Source organism: Loxodonta africana, chromosome 1 (genome assembly GCF_030014295.1).
Source record: "Loxodonta africana isolate mLoxAfr1 chromosome 1, mLoxAfr1.hap2, whole genome shotgun sequence".
NCBI lineage: Eukaryota > Metazoa > Chordata > Mammalia > Proboscidea > Elephantidae > Loxodonta > Loxodonta africana.
Genome location: NC_087342.1, coordinates 12,051,844 through 12,066,643, shown reverse-complemented (window position 1 = coordinate 12,066,643; position 14,800 = coordinate 12,051,844). Strand labels below are relative to the sequence as shown.

The window sequence follows — 14,800 nt, the reverse complement described above, 5'->3', positions numbered from 1 at the left end:
CGACAGAGAGAGAAAGCCTTCCCTAGAGTCAGTGCCCTGAATTTGGACTTATAGTCTCCTAAACTGTGAGAAAGTAAATTTCTGTTTGTTAAAGCCACATACTTGTGGTATTTCTGTTACAGTGGCACTAGATAGCTAAGGCAAATGTTTTACATACACAATCTGGAATGATTCTTCTTAAAATACCAGTATGTTAAGAAGTGCTACTGGTCTGATTTACCTATTATGGGTACCACATTTTGATTGAAACAGATATTAGGCTCTTTCAGGTGTTGATTTCAACTGTAATAATATTGAGAAGAAATATATATTGTTTTCAATGCAGCTAATGTAAGTTTAATTATATAAAACCACAATGCATAGTACACGGGGTCGGGGGGTGATATATTCATATACAACCACCCTCTGCTATGAAAACCCTTGTGGTGTGCTGTTGAGTCAATTCCAACTCTTATGAACCCTATAGGACAGAGTAGGACTGTCCCATAGGGTCTCCTAGGCTGAAATCTTTACAGAAGCAGATTTTCAGGTCTTTCCTCCATCGTAGCGGAGTGTCTGGTGGGTTCACACTGCTGATTTTTAAGTTAGCAACTGAGTGCTTAACCATTGTACAACCAGGGCTTCATATGAAAACCCTTAGGCCAGTATAAAAAGGGAATTGCCTCTGTCTTAATCCAGCCCAGATACTTCCACTTCTGGTCCCACCCCACTTTTCTGTATCCCTTACTCCACCACTTCTGTTTTTCTTTAGTGTCTAATGTACTGGAGTGCTAAAATTTCAAGAAGACATTGACAAATCCACAGCATTGTGAAATATTCTGACTTGTTTTAATGACTTCTGGATGAAGTTGACCAGAAAAAAATTCATTAATTTCTAGAAAAGCTAAACAACACAATTAAAGAAATTGAAAACTAATGAACTAAGTGTCCAGCTTAGTGAATTAGAAAAATAACAGGCAACTAATTATTCCTGCCCTCAAATTAGAAGGAAATTGTTAAATTTTAAGCTGAAATGAATGAAATAGAAACAATAGCGAGGATCAACGAAAATACAATCTAGTTCTTTGAAAAGATCAACAAGCAAATCACCAGCAAGATTAATTAAAAACAAAAGAAGAGTGAAAGCAAGCTCAAAAATTAAAGGTAATGAACAGGGTAACATAACTATAGACAAAATAGCTACGGAATAAGTAATGAGAAAATATAGTGATAAACTGCATACAGAAAAGAAAGGAACAAAGGAAGAAAGAATGGGGAAGAGAAAGAGAAAGAAAGAAAAAGAATAAACGGACAATTTTCTGGGGATACATAAATTACAGAAACCGATTCAAGGATAATAGAAAACCTGACTGGGCCTATAACCACTAAAGAAATAAATCGATAGTTAAAATTTATTCATTAAAAAACAAACAAACCAATTATCAGAGTATTTTACCAAGAGGGTTCTAATCAAATGTTAAAATTTTAAGATACATGGTTCCAGAGAATTGGCAAAGAGAGAAAACTAAACTCTGGCCATTTTATGAAGTTTGGAATAGCCTTGCTTTTTCAAATGAGAGAAGGAAATCTTTGTAACAGCGGGTCCTAAACGCAGACCCGGGGTCCCCTCTCCACCCAGCCCCACGCCTGGGCGTCTGCGCTAACCTCCACACTCACTGCTCTAACCAGCGAGGGCCTCTCCTTCCCACGACTCTATAGTTCTCAGGTCGCTCTCTCCGCCGAGTACTCTATGGTTCCGGGCCGGCCCGCGCGTCCCGAGTTTGAAAACTTGGCGGAAAGATGGCGGCCGCCGCTGTCACCCGGTCGGGCTGCTCCCGAGCCGGAGGGAGCTGGGACTGGGGTTTGCCCTAAACCGCCGAGGAGGGCTCGCGATGAATCCTCCTCGCCGGAGTGGGAAACGGCGGCGTTCAGCATCAGGCCCAGACTCCTCGGGAAGCGGCGGGGACGGCGGTGACAGCCCCCGGCTCCTCCCGGGTTCCGTGCTGAGCCCGCCGCCGGGCCTGGGGCGCAGTTTGAAGGGTCGCGACCACCTGTCCGCAGGTACTCCCAGGGACCGTGGGGGCAGCGGGGCGAGGGGGACAGCTCAGCTGGGCCATTCGACGGGAGGTGGCCGGGGGCTTCCCATGGCGCGGAGTTTGTTCGCCTGGCCGATTCGGCTTCTGCTCCCCTTCTTCGTGACTCACGCCTGGAGCAGCGGATCACTTTCTGTTCAGACAGGGACGTGCTTTCCACTCCTTCGGTGACCGCCGCTAAAAAAACATTAAAATGCCTTCTGGGTCTTTCGACCTTTGTAGAAACTACTTCAAGTTCGGCAAACCCTATAACCTGTCAGAGGCTCGCTCCTTACAGTGCCTAGTACTTCACACAGATAGATCCTTATCCCGGATTTTCGGGTCAGGAGTATGACACAGGCTGTTTGGAGTCCAGGGGAAGGTTGGAGGGAATTTGTGATATTTTCTTAAATTGGCTGGGTGTCCAGTGAATGTCGGCCCAGTTCTTTACCTTTGGGTTGTGTATCAGCATAGTATTAAAACTTTGACAGAAACTTCCCTAACTCTGCAATGTTTGCAGTCCATTCATTTTTGCCCGTTATTATTCCAATACTCCTAAAATTTTTTCATTTGGGGCTTTTAAGGAACTGTTTTTATTATATCTGATTAAACAATGATTTAGAATATTGTCCGATACAGAGGTGGAAGTTGAGCCCCTTAGGTTGGAAGGTACTCAAATACACATTTGCTTCAACAACGGTGAAGAACCACTCAGTGCTTCGTTTTGTTGTACATGGGGTTGGCAGGAGTCAGAGCCAACTTGAGGGTACCTAATGACAACAACAACAATAACAATTAAACAACTATTTACTATTATTTTTCTATACGTGGTTAATTTCTCAGAAGCTACTCCAATTCGGGATGTGCTTTAAATAGCCTCATTCCAACACAAAGGAATCCCAACACATAGTGGAGCGCTAACTACTGAAGTCATGTGTTAGAACTATATTCAACTATTAACTACTTTTTTCTTTTTTCCTGAAAGGGGCATGCAACCAGACAGTTTCTGAGGACCAAACAGACAAGCTGCTATTGGCAAACTGGGGACTTCCTAAAGCGGTGCTGGAGAAGTATTACAGTTTTGGTGTAAAAAAGATGTTTGAGTGGCAGGCAGAGTGCCTTTTGCTTGGACAGGTCCTGGAAGGAAAGAATTTAGTCTATTCAGGTATTCATACTTGTGCAATTTAATTTCGCTACTATTTTAAGACATTATGAATGTAAAAAATACTCTACTGAGAGAGTTATGAAATTTTTAAAGGTTCATGAGAGTACAAAAATCTTAAAATATATATGAAAAGTGGAGTCTCATGCATATTTCACTTATGCAAATTCTATTATATGACTGGGGGGGGAAGCAAGAAAAATTACAGCTGAAGAGGGGGCAATTCTGCCTGCCATGCCTCTCAAGAAACATATGTCTCAGAGTGTCTTAGTTATCTAGTGCTTCTATAATAGAAGTACCACAGGTCGGTGGCTTTAATGAACAGAAATTTATTTTCTCACAGTTTAGGGGGCTAGAAGTTCGAATTCGATGAATGAATTTGAGTGGCAGCTCTAGGGGAAGGTTTCTCCCTGTTGGCTCTGGGGAAAGGTCCTTGTCTCTTTTCAGCTTCTGTTTCCGGAATCCTTGGCGATTTTCGTGTGGCTTGGCATCTGTCTTCTCCTCTCTTTGTTGCTTCATTTGCTTTCATATCACAAAAGAAATTTACTTAAGGTATACCCTACACAAATAATGCTTCATTAACATTACAAAGGAAGTCCATTCCCAAATGGGGTTATAACCACAGGTATAGGGTTTAGGATTTACAAACGTATTTTGGGGGGGACACAATTCAGTCCATAAAACAGTGATTGTGTGATGAGAGACGTAACTGCCCATTTCCCAGGTGACCTCAGTTGCTTTTCAGGGTGTGAACATTATACATTATATCTTATAAAGTGACCTGCTTGTACAGGGTTGTATACACAAAATCATACATAATATACTTTATAGAAGATTTATATGGGTTTCCAGGGGAAACACAGAATTTTTAACCTGGGCTTGCTACACTGACTTTAGAAGCTAACCACTGAGTAAGATACCCTTTTGTATAGATTTGCCTATTCTAAAAATGATGAAGTTATATGAATAAGTGGGACCATATAATATGTGGCCTTTTGTGGCTGGCTGCTTTTACTTAATGTTTTCAAGGTTAATCCATGTTGTAGCATGTATGAGTACTTCATTTCTTTCTATAACCAAATAATATACATTGTATGGATATTCAACAATATCATTAATATTACACACAAGTAACGTTATGCTGAAGATCGTTCAAAAATGGTTGCAGCAGCGCATTGACATGTAACTGCCAGAAATTCAAGCCAGATTCAGAAGAGAACGTGAAACGAGGGGCATCATTGCTGATGTCAGATGGATTCTGGCTGAAAGCAGAGAATACCAGAAAGATGTTTACCTGTGTTTTATTGAGTTTGCAACGGCATTTGCCTGTGTGGATTATAACAAACTATGGATAACATTTCGAAGTATGGGAGTTCCAGAACACTTCATTGTGTTCTTGCTAGAGTTGTATATAGGCCAAGAGGCAGTCGTTTGAACAGAATGAGAGGATACTGTATGGTTTAAAATCAAGAAAGGTGTGTGTCAAGGTTGTATCCTTTCACCATATTTATTCAATCTGTATGCCGAGCAAACAATCCAAGAAGCTGGACTGTATGAAGAAGAACAGGGTATCAGGTTTGGAGGAAGACTCGTTAAGAACCTACCATATGCAGATGACACAAACTTGCTAACATTTACTGATGAAGGACTACAGCCTTCAGTATTGATTATACCTCAATGCAAAACAAAATTCCTCATAACTGGATCCAGAAGCAACATCATGATAAATGAAGAAAATATTGAAATGAAAATAAAAGAATTTCATTTTACTTGGATCCACAGTCAACATCCGTGAAAGCAGCAATCAAGAAATCAAACAATGTATTGTATTCGGCAGATCTGCTGCAAAAGACCTCTTTAAAGTGTTGAAAACAAAGATGTCACTTTGAAGACTAAGATGTGCCTGACCCAAGCCATGATACTTTCAATTGCCTCATATGTATGTGGAAGCTGGACAGTGAATAAGGAAGATCGAAGAAGAATTGATGCCTTTGAGTTATGGTGTTGGTGAAGAATATTGAATATACCATGAACTGCTAAAAGAATGAACAAATCTGTTTTAGAAGAAGTGTAGCTAGAGTGCTTCTTGGATGCAAGAATGGCGAGATTTGTTTCATATACTTTGCATACTTTGGACATATTATCAGGAGGGACCAGTCCCTGGAGAAGGACATCATGCTTAGTAAGGTGAAGGGTCAGTGAAAAAGAGGAAGACCCTTGAGGAGATGGATTGACAAAGTGGCTGCAACAATGGGCTCAAATATAACAACTACTGTGAGGATGGCGCGGGACTGGGCAGTGTTTCATTCTGTTGCGTGTAGGGTTGCTATGAGTCGGAACTGACTCGATGACACCTAACGACAGCATATGATATACTACCTTTTTTTTTTTCCTTCCTTCTTTCTTTATATTTATTGTACTTTAGATAAAGGTTTACGGAACAAAGTAGTTTCTCATTAAACAGTTAGTACACATACCGTTTTATGACAATGATTAACAACCCTGCGACATGTCGACACTCCCTTCTTGACCTTGGGTTCCCTATTACCACCATTCCTGTCCCCTCCTGCCTTCTAGTCCTTGCCCCTGGGCTAGTGTGCCCTTTCAGTCTTATTTTGCTTTATGGGTCTGTCTAATCTTTGGCTGAAGGATGAATCTTGGGGTTACTTCATCACTGAACTAAAAAGGCATCCGGGGGCCCTACTCTCAGGGTTTCTCCAGTCTCTGTCAGGCCAGTACGTCTTGTCCTTTTTTGTGAGTTAGAATTTTGTTCTGCATTTTTCTCCAGCTCTGTCTGGGACTCATTCTGTTGTGTCATCCCTGTCAGCAGTCAGTGATGGTAGCCAGGCACCATCTAGTTGTACTGGACTCAGTCTGGTGGGGGTTGTGTTAGATGTGGTCCATTAGTCCCCTGGGCTAACCTTTCCCTATTTATGTTTAGTTTTCTTCATCCTCCTTTGCTCCCAATGGGGTGAGTATCTTAGATGGCTGCTCACAGGCTTTTAAGAATCCGGATGCTAGTCACCAAAGTAGAATGTAGAACATTTTCTTTATAAACTATGTTATGCCAGTTGAGCTAGATGGTCCCTGAGTGGATATACTACCTTCTATTTATCAGTTTTTTAGTTGATGGATATTTGAGTTATTTCTACTTTCTGGCTATCCAGAATAATACTGCTGTGAACATTTGGGTACAAATTTTAGGAAGATGTTTGTTTTCATTTCTCCTGGTTGTGTACCTAGGAGTGGAATTGCTGGCTCACATGGTAACTTGTTTATCCTTTTGAAGAACCTCAACTGTCCCTTGATTATGTCTTCTGTCTGTTTTCAGGTCCATTACTTTGGTTCAGCCCACTATCATTTTCCAGATTATGTAATAGCCTTGTAGCTAGTTTATCTTTTTCTTCTGGTCTTTCCCTGCTCCTGCAGCCAAAGTGATTTTTATAAAGTACAAATGTGATCTTATCACTCCCCTTCATAAGACTCATCAGTCACTGTGCATTGCTTTCAGGATAAAGGCTAAACTCTTTACCTGGCGAGATTATAAAACCCTCCCTCAGCCCTTTCATAGCTCTTCTTTCACTTCCCTGCTTGTACTTCATACTCCAGGTTTACTAAATGACTTCCAGTTATCTGAACATGTCGGGCTTTCCTCCAGATCTCTGGACATGCTGATTCTTCTGGTTGGCATTAGTTTTCTTCTTCCTCCCTTCTCAGCACTGAGTTCTGTCCCCTTCCCATAAGTTTCCTTCCAACTTCTGCATCCTCTATCATAGTTTTATCACAATATGTTAAAATTTTTCATTTCCTTCCTCAATAGTCTGTAAACCTCTGCAGGACAGGGATTTACTCATTTGGTACTTAAAGGACAAGGTCTTTAGATATAAGCTAGGCACTCAGTAGTATTCATTGATTATTGATATAAAGATTTATGTAATAATGCTTTATTTTCGGTGAGAGACTATTTAGGAAGCTGGTGTAAATGTTTTAGATGCTAGTTGGGGCATTAATGATAGGTTAGCATTAGGTTTTGAAGCTAATAAATGGTGATTTAAAACATTTATTAATGCAGTGTGCCAACTATTACTTCTTTTTGTAATACCCTTTTGAAATAATCATGTTTTAGCTCCTACCAGTGCTGGGAAGACTCTTGTTGCTGAATTACTTATCTTGAAACGGGTTTTGGAAACGCAGAAGAAAGCTTTGTTTATTCTGCCCTTTGTCTCTGTGGCTAAGGAGAAGAAATACTATCTCCAGGTAATGCTCTTGTACCAAGTTTGCAACAGTGAAAGGCATATGATCAGAACCTTGGCTTTCCTCATTTGAATAGAGTTGTGAAAGCAAGTGAAAAATAAAAATTTCTTTTATTGCATCCCAACATCTCTTTAAAAGTTGACCATTTATGGCAGGGAACTCTAGAGCTTGGCTGCTAACCAAAAGATCAGCAGTTTGAATCCACAGCTGCTCCTTGGAAACCCTATGGGATAGTTCCACTCTGTTTTATAGGGTTGCTATGAGTCAGAATCGACTTGACTGCAACGGGTTTTATAACGGGGTTATAGGAGAAAAGGCCATGAAATTAAAGAGCAGTTGGTAAAATTTGTGTAAAAACTTGTAAACTTTTCCTTAGAAAGTAAACAATACTTCGATTGGCATGTAAGTGTGCCAATTAAGAATCAGGATTTTAACTGACTAGTAGTGCTGGATGGAAGCACGGAGAGGAAAGAGTGCTTAAGGAAGCACATCTCATCTCAACTGAGGATCTTCTGGGAGCATTTAGACGATGAGGAACAGGACCCATGGGTGCATGGGTGAAGCCCTAGGCCTGTGATCTGTTCCTGTGTTCTCCTGTAAAAATGAATAATAGTAACAGTTTACATTTCAGTTGTACTCATTGGTTTCTAAGGCATTTTCCCAAATACAGAGTTTCATTAAATAGAAAATTTACAACTGTGAATTCTGTAGTGGAAAAACATGCCATTAGAATGAAGAGGTCATTGTACTGGGAGTTCAGGAAGTCTGAATTCTAGTCCCAGTTTGGAAACCCTGGTGGTGTAGTGGTTAAGAGTTTGGCTGCTAATGAAAGGGTCGGCAGTTTGAGTCCACCAGCTGCTCCTTGGAAACCCTATGGGGCAGTTCTACTCTGTCCTATAGAGTCGCTGTGAGTTGGAATTAACTTGACAACAACGGGTTTGGGCATTTTTTTAAGTCTCAGTGTTGCCACTATGTCTTCAGGCCAGGCATATAACTTTCTGGGCCTGTTTTTTTTATTTGTAAAATGAGGACATTAACCCTAGCACTGTGGGTCAACTCAATAAACACTCAGAAAAATTTTATTGAATGAACAACTCTAAAGTTCTATGGTTCTATAAATCTTTTTAACAGTTATTTCAGAGGCCAAATAGTCAACAAAGCTGGTCCTACATGGTAACATCCTCTCAACTTAGATCCAAAGTAACAAAATGATGAAAGGATCCTTTTTATTGAGAAGGTATGTTAGTTAAAAGTTAAACTAGAAAAAGTTAACATCACAGTCCCACTGCATTTAACTTTTTAAAATTTTTCTTCCATTACATAGAGAACTGTTCTTTAGTGGGATAATGAGAATATTTTCCTCATGAAGTATATTGTGTGTTACATTGGCATTTTAGAAATAGCTAGTTTCTTACTTATTTATTAGATAAAAAATGTTAGTGCCTAAGTTAATTTTCATCCAGTTTCTATAAATTTCTATAAATAGCTTTTAGAACTGCTTTGATTGTTAAGTGCTGCCATTAAAATGGCATACTTAATTTTTTGACGTTGTCTTAACAGAAAATCTCTACCGAGTTTTGTTAATTCTAAACTTCATATTTTTAGTGTAAAAATACCTAAAAAGAACCAATAGGTCCTGGCCGGGAATACTGACAGTAAACTGATAAAAGTCCTCGGATACTTAAGTCTGTGTTCTGGGATAGACCCAATTCGTGCTTTGACTTACAATTCATACATTTCAAATTATTTTTACATATGTTGTTCCTTTTTACATATGTTGTTCCTTTTTACTCAATTTAGAGCCTGTTTCAGGAAGTAGGAATAAAAGTAGACGGGTATATGGGCAGTACCTCTCCAACAGGGCATTTCTCTTCCTTGGATATTGCTGTCTGCACAATTGAGAGAGCCAATGGTCTGATCAATCGCCTCATAGGGGAAAATAAGATGGATCTTGTAGGTAAGCCAAATAAGGAAATAAATACTTTCTATTACTATTTTTGATGGAATGCAGGGAAGCTGTTGTGATTTCTCCTTACCCTTTGTTGTTTTTCTATTGTTTGTCATCTACTTCTGGAGGCAAGAATTGGCATCTGTGATGTTACGACTTAGTAAAAAAAAAAAAAAAGCGTAAGTTTTGTGTCCTACAGTTGTTATTGCCTATACTACCTTGCTTTTTCGCACTTTACAAAACAGAGGATATCCTTGAGCCCTTGAATCATTTATTGCTTCTTTCCTGGCTAAACTTTACCAGGAATAAAAGGAAGCATGTGGGGTTTTGGTTTACCATCTCAGCAATCAGCATATTTGTGTATTTATTGTCATACTCTGGGGCTATGATGTCCTGATTACGCCTGAACCCAGAGGCTACCATTTAGCAGGGAAGTGGTGGAGAGCCACAGAAACTGACACTGTGTTTGAGCTTGGGACTCTAGGACTCTAGGAAGGTTTTCCAACCTATGGTTTTATTATTTTTAACCACTGTGGAGGGCCCACTGTGTAGAGATAGCAACAGGAATAAAATGGTTGTAGCAACAGCAGCAACAATTCTCAGTTAGCTGCTGAGCTTAAAATACCATGGTAAAGTTTAATAACACACGGACGGTTATTAAAAGCTCTCTAGAAGCCTGTAGAAAGAAATTACATGCATCAATTTGTATCAGAATTCTCTTGTTACTTGTGTCTCCCACTGGACTTTAAATATTTTGAGGATTGAGACTGAATGTTAAGTGTTATATCCAGTGAACCTAGTACATCGTCTAGCACACTAACCAAATATTTTTTGGATAAACCAATAAATGTTGAAATAACTCACCGTGACTCAGATAGCTTACTGATGAGAAGGGGCATCACATGCCAAAAGGAAATAGTCTGAAAGATCTTGATTTTGCAGGTGGGGGGTTTATGGGGGAGACACCAGTGCACTTGGCAATGATGTTTAACTAAAGAAGGTATTGGTTGGTACTAAATTTTCACTAATTACTGAGTGTTGTTCCAACTGCATAGACTGGGCCAGCTCTCCAAGTAGTGGAGAAGAGGGTTATGATCAGACTTACGTTTTGAAATAGGGTGACTCAGTAGCCTACCATAATCACACAAAAAAATCTGTTAAAATCATGTGTTTCTCCTTGATCTTATTCTGTGTTTCCAAGCAACTTGCTAACATGAGGACGGTTGCCCTGATTGTTTTCCCACAGAAAAGCCAATACACCGAATAACTGACATAGATGTCTTTGATATTTCATTGTATATTCATTTCTACAAGACTGCCAATTTAGAAGTGACCGAGTAACGAGAGGCAGTTTTCCCTGGCTTGGTTAGCCCAGAGTAAGCAAATAATTGATTTTTAGAGACCAAATATATTGTAGGAGTACCACCCATGGCATCTGAAACATCTTGGAAAAGAATTGTCCATTGCGTAGAGTCCTGTTTTTGTTTTATGGTTAGAAATTTGCGTCAACCTGCAATCTATCGTAATGACCATTACTTACTGTGTAAGATAAAACATTGAGTCTTTTAGAAGTCTTCTCAGAACTGTAGAATTCTGTAAAACCTGGTGTCTGGAAAATCCTTTTAGGAACGGTGGTTGTAGATGAGCTGCATATGCTGGGAGACCCTCACCGAGGATATCTGCTGGAACTTCTGCTGACCAAGGTTTGCTATATTACTCAGAAATCAGCATCTTGGTGAGTACTGGAATAACTTTGGGTTTTTGAGATTCCAAACGGTATTGAGAAAGTGTCCCATAAGTACATAACAAGTAGTAGTTAAACGGAAGCTGGAGAGCAGAGCTTTCCTTATCCGTCCCAAAAGAAGTACTTCAGACTGAGATTGATTTTAGATTACTCTGTAAACGTTCTTAAATTTCTGACTGCTCGCTCTGCTTGATCTCAGTGAACATACTTTTATGCTAGATTTTTTAAAATCTAGTTTTGGTATTTGTTATGTAATTAAAAAAGAAAAAGACGTGTTAATTATACATGCATATAATTTAAGTAGTCAAGGCTAATTTTGAAAAGCAGCCTTTCTTTCACCCCCACTTACCAGAGGTGACTAGTTTCAACTCTAAGCTTTTTTACTTCCTTTTAATTTTTTTATTTATGGCCTTATCTTTAAGTGCAGCTACTCGAGTTTTTAGTTTTAGATGTTATCAATCGTCTTCTTACTACAGAAGATGAAGATCCAGTCCTTTTTTATATTCTTTATGCACCCCTACCCACACTCCTCCCACAAAGTGGGCCCTACAGCCTTTCTCTCCACCTCTCATCATCATCATCATCATTTCTGCTGTCCAAATATAATTATGTCATAATTTTGCTTAGATCAGTATTCACCGTTACACTATTAAAAAACCAGTTCCCATCGATTACAACTGATGGTAACCTTGTGTGTCAGAGTAGAGTTGTACACCATAGGGTTTTCAGTGGCCGATTTTTCAAAAGTAGATCACCAGGCCTTTGTTTTAAAGCATCTCTGGGTGGACTCGAACCACCAACCTTTTGGTTAGCAGCCGAGATGTTAATTGTTTGCACCACCCAGGAACTCTTGTCAACTGAGCCACGTAGCATGCTATGATGGCTTTTGCTTTTCTAAATGACTTTTTGTTTTCTCTGAAATTAATGATAGTCTTTTTTGTTTGATGGCTTGGTTTTCTATGGACTTCTCACTAATTTGTTCCCAACCTCCTCCCCAGTTATGTCAGTCTCCACCCAATATATTTCAACATATTTGCTATTCTACCAGTTTCATCTTAGTAAAGAAGTTTCTCCTATAGCCTTCTGAGTTGCTCCAGCCTGGATAGGTTAATCTACATATGTGCTAGATAGCAATCATCTTAGGCTCTCCCTTTATCATCATCACTCATTTACATTGTCTTCTGCTTGAGTCAGAGCCCCCTTTTTTTGATCATCTGTCTTTTTCCTGGTTTATCTCCTCATTTTTGTAGAGATATCCTCCAGGATCTTCCAGAGAAAAGGCATATGTATATACATTTTTTGAGGCCTTGTATGTCTGAAAATGTCTTACATTTAATTCATGTATTGTCTAGGTAGAAAAGTCAAGATTGGAAATACTTTCTGTCAAAGTAGTCAAGGCATTACTTCATTGTCTTCTAGTTTCCATTATTAAAACCAAACCCACTGCTGTTGAGCCGATTCTGACTCATAGAGACCCTATAGGGTTTCCAAGGCTGTAAATCTTCATGGAAGCGGACTGCCACATCTTTCTTCCACAGAGCAGATGATGGGTTTGGACCACCTACCACTGCACCATAAGGGCTCCTTAACATTACCACATACTCTCCATAATGTCTAACGTTAAAAAGGTTGACAATACCAAATGTTGACAAGGATGCAGAGCAATAGAACACACAGATCATAGGGTGTTACTTTGATATAGACTATTTGGTAAACAGCTTGGCATTATCTACTAAAATTGGAGATAATTATAATCTATGATCCAATAATTTTATTCCAAGGTGTATATATATGTATATATATATATATATATATACCCAAAAAGAAAAGCATGTATGTGCACACCAAAAGACATGACCAAGAAAATTGTTCCCAGCACTATTTGTAATTAATACTCTATCTTTTAACGTTATTTTTGTTTGCTTTCCACAGCCAGGCAGATTTAGCCAGTCCTCAGCCTAATGCTGTGCAGATTATTGGCATGAGTGCTACTCTTCCTAATTTGGAGCTGGTGGCTTCCTGGTTGAATGCTGAGCTCTATCACACCGACTTTCGCCCTGTGCCACTTTTGGAATCAATAAAAATTGGCAGTTCCATCTATGACTCTTCAATGAAGCTTGTGAGAGAATTTCAGCCCATGCTACAAGTGAAGGTAAATTAATATTGTTACATCACTACTACAAGTATCTTTTGTTTGATTGTACTTGCTAGCAAGTTATTAATTTTTGAATTATGGAAATTAGGAATGGAAAAGTACTTATATGCATTATATATCCATTAGAAGGAATATTAACATTGAGCTAATCAATTTCATCTTGCAGATTTGGTGGTGTTGGTGAGAGAGGAAATGCCGTCGATTTAAATGATTATCATTTCCTGATTAATCTTATAAACTAATAATAATGAGAATTTTCTAGACTTTTTATTTAACTGGGGAAAGATTTTCTTATGGTTTAGTTTACATTAAATGCTAATATGCAAGATTAACCTGTTGGCGAACAACATGCATCATATATAGTAGAGTGGAAGGAACAATTTTTAGAGTCTGATAGACCTATCTCTGATACTTAATCGAGATACTTAACATTGCTGTGGTATTAGTTGAATCACAAAGCCTCTCTGAACCTAGTGTCTTTATCTACTAAATGCAATATAATACTTACAGGGTTGTTGTAAGAATGTAATATGATTTTTTTTTTTTTTTGTCTAGCATCTAGAAGGTTTTACAAATGATAGTTCTTTCCCACACCTCTAAATGCACTTTAAAAGTTCTAGTTGATGGTATTTTATTTTTCTAAGCCTGATTCTTCAGCCTTAAAGTTAAAGAACTGATTCATGTATATGTGTGGAATGAGACATCTGTTTTTATGCAGATTTGTGCTTCTGAGAACTGAAACAACTAATTATCAGTTTGGGGTTGGGAAGAGGAGTGAGTTCTCGGTACCTCATAGCTATGCATTTGTAGACTCTGCGTACTTGGTATGGAATCTTACTGAGTTGCCTTGAGATTTATTTTGGACTTTTGTATTCTCTAGTAGCTGGCAAGACAATTGATTTTAGATCAATTGAGTATTTTTTTTATGATAGACTTATTATTTATACTTATTTAAAAATTTTTCGGGATTTCCTTAGGATTTATAACATACAGCTTTAATCCAGTCGACTTTCAAATAATTTACCGCTTCATACGTGGTATAAGAATCTTAAAACAATTCCTCTCTCCTCATTTGTGCTATCGTCATACGTTTTACTTTTACATACGTGATGAATACGCAATACATTGATACTGTTTTTCTTTAGACAATAAGTTATCTTTTGCAGCAGAGGCCACAGACTCTTTCTGTAAAGGACCAGATAGCAAATATTTTAAGCTTTGCTGACCATACAGTCTCTATTGCCATTAATCACCCTTGTGGTTGTATTGTGAAAGTAGCCATGGAGAGTACACAAATGAATGAGCATGGCTGTATTCCAACAAAACCTTATGGACACTGAAATCTGAATTTCATATAATTTTCACGTGTCACAAAATATTCCTTTGATTTGTTTTTTTCCCCCAGTCGTTTAAAAATGTGAAAACCATCCCTAGCTCACAGGCTATTCGGAAAACGACAGTGGCCTAAATTTGGCTTGCAGACCAC

The 14,800-nt window shown here is 38.8% G+C and overlaps 1 protein-coding gene across 11 annotated transcripts in view; it reads left to right on the top strand.

Annotated features, from left to right (window-relative positions):
* The first annotated feature begins 681 nt into the window (after nucleotides 1-681).
* Nucleotides 682-14,800, top strand: part of POLQ (DNA polymerase theta) — a 115,633-nt gene continuing 101,514 nt past the window's right edge. For 4 of the 11 annotated variants that reach the window (XR_010322290.1, XR_010322286.1, XM_064286997.1 and 1 more), the window contains exons 1-6: nucleotides 682-2,040; nucleotides 3,037-3,216; nucleotides 7,340-7,470; nucleotides 9,268-9,424; nucleotides 11,042-11,150; nucleotides 13,092-13,311. Coding sequence is in view for 8 of the 11 variants with exons in the window: in XM_064286997.1 (XP_064143067.1) it covers nucleotides 1,872-2,040; nucleotides 3,037-3,216; nucleotides 7,340-7,470; nucleotides 9,268-9,424; nucleotides 11,042-11,150; nucleotides 13,092-13,311 (966 nt within the window). In the remaining 3 variants the exon portion in view is untranslated. Of the gene's footprint in view, nucleotides 2,041-3,036; nucleotides 3,217-7,339; nucleotides 7,471-8,598; nucleotides 8,705-9,267; nucleotides 9,425-11,041; nucleotides 11,151-13,091; nucleotides 13,312-14,800 lie in introns of those variants that run through there. The other 7 variants (XR_010322260.1, XM_064286733.1, XM_064286700.1 and 4 more) reach the window with 6 other exon arrangements.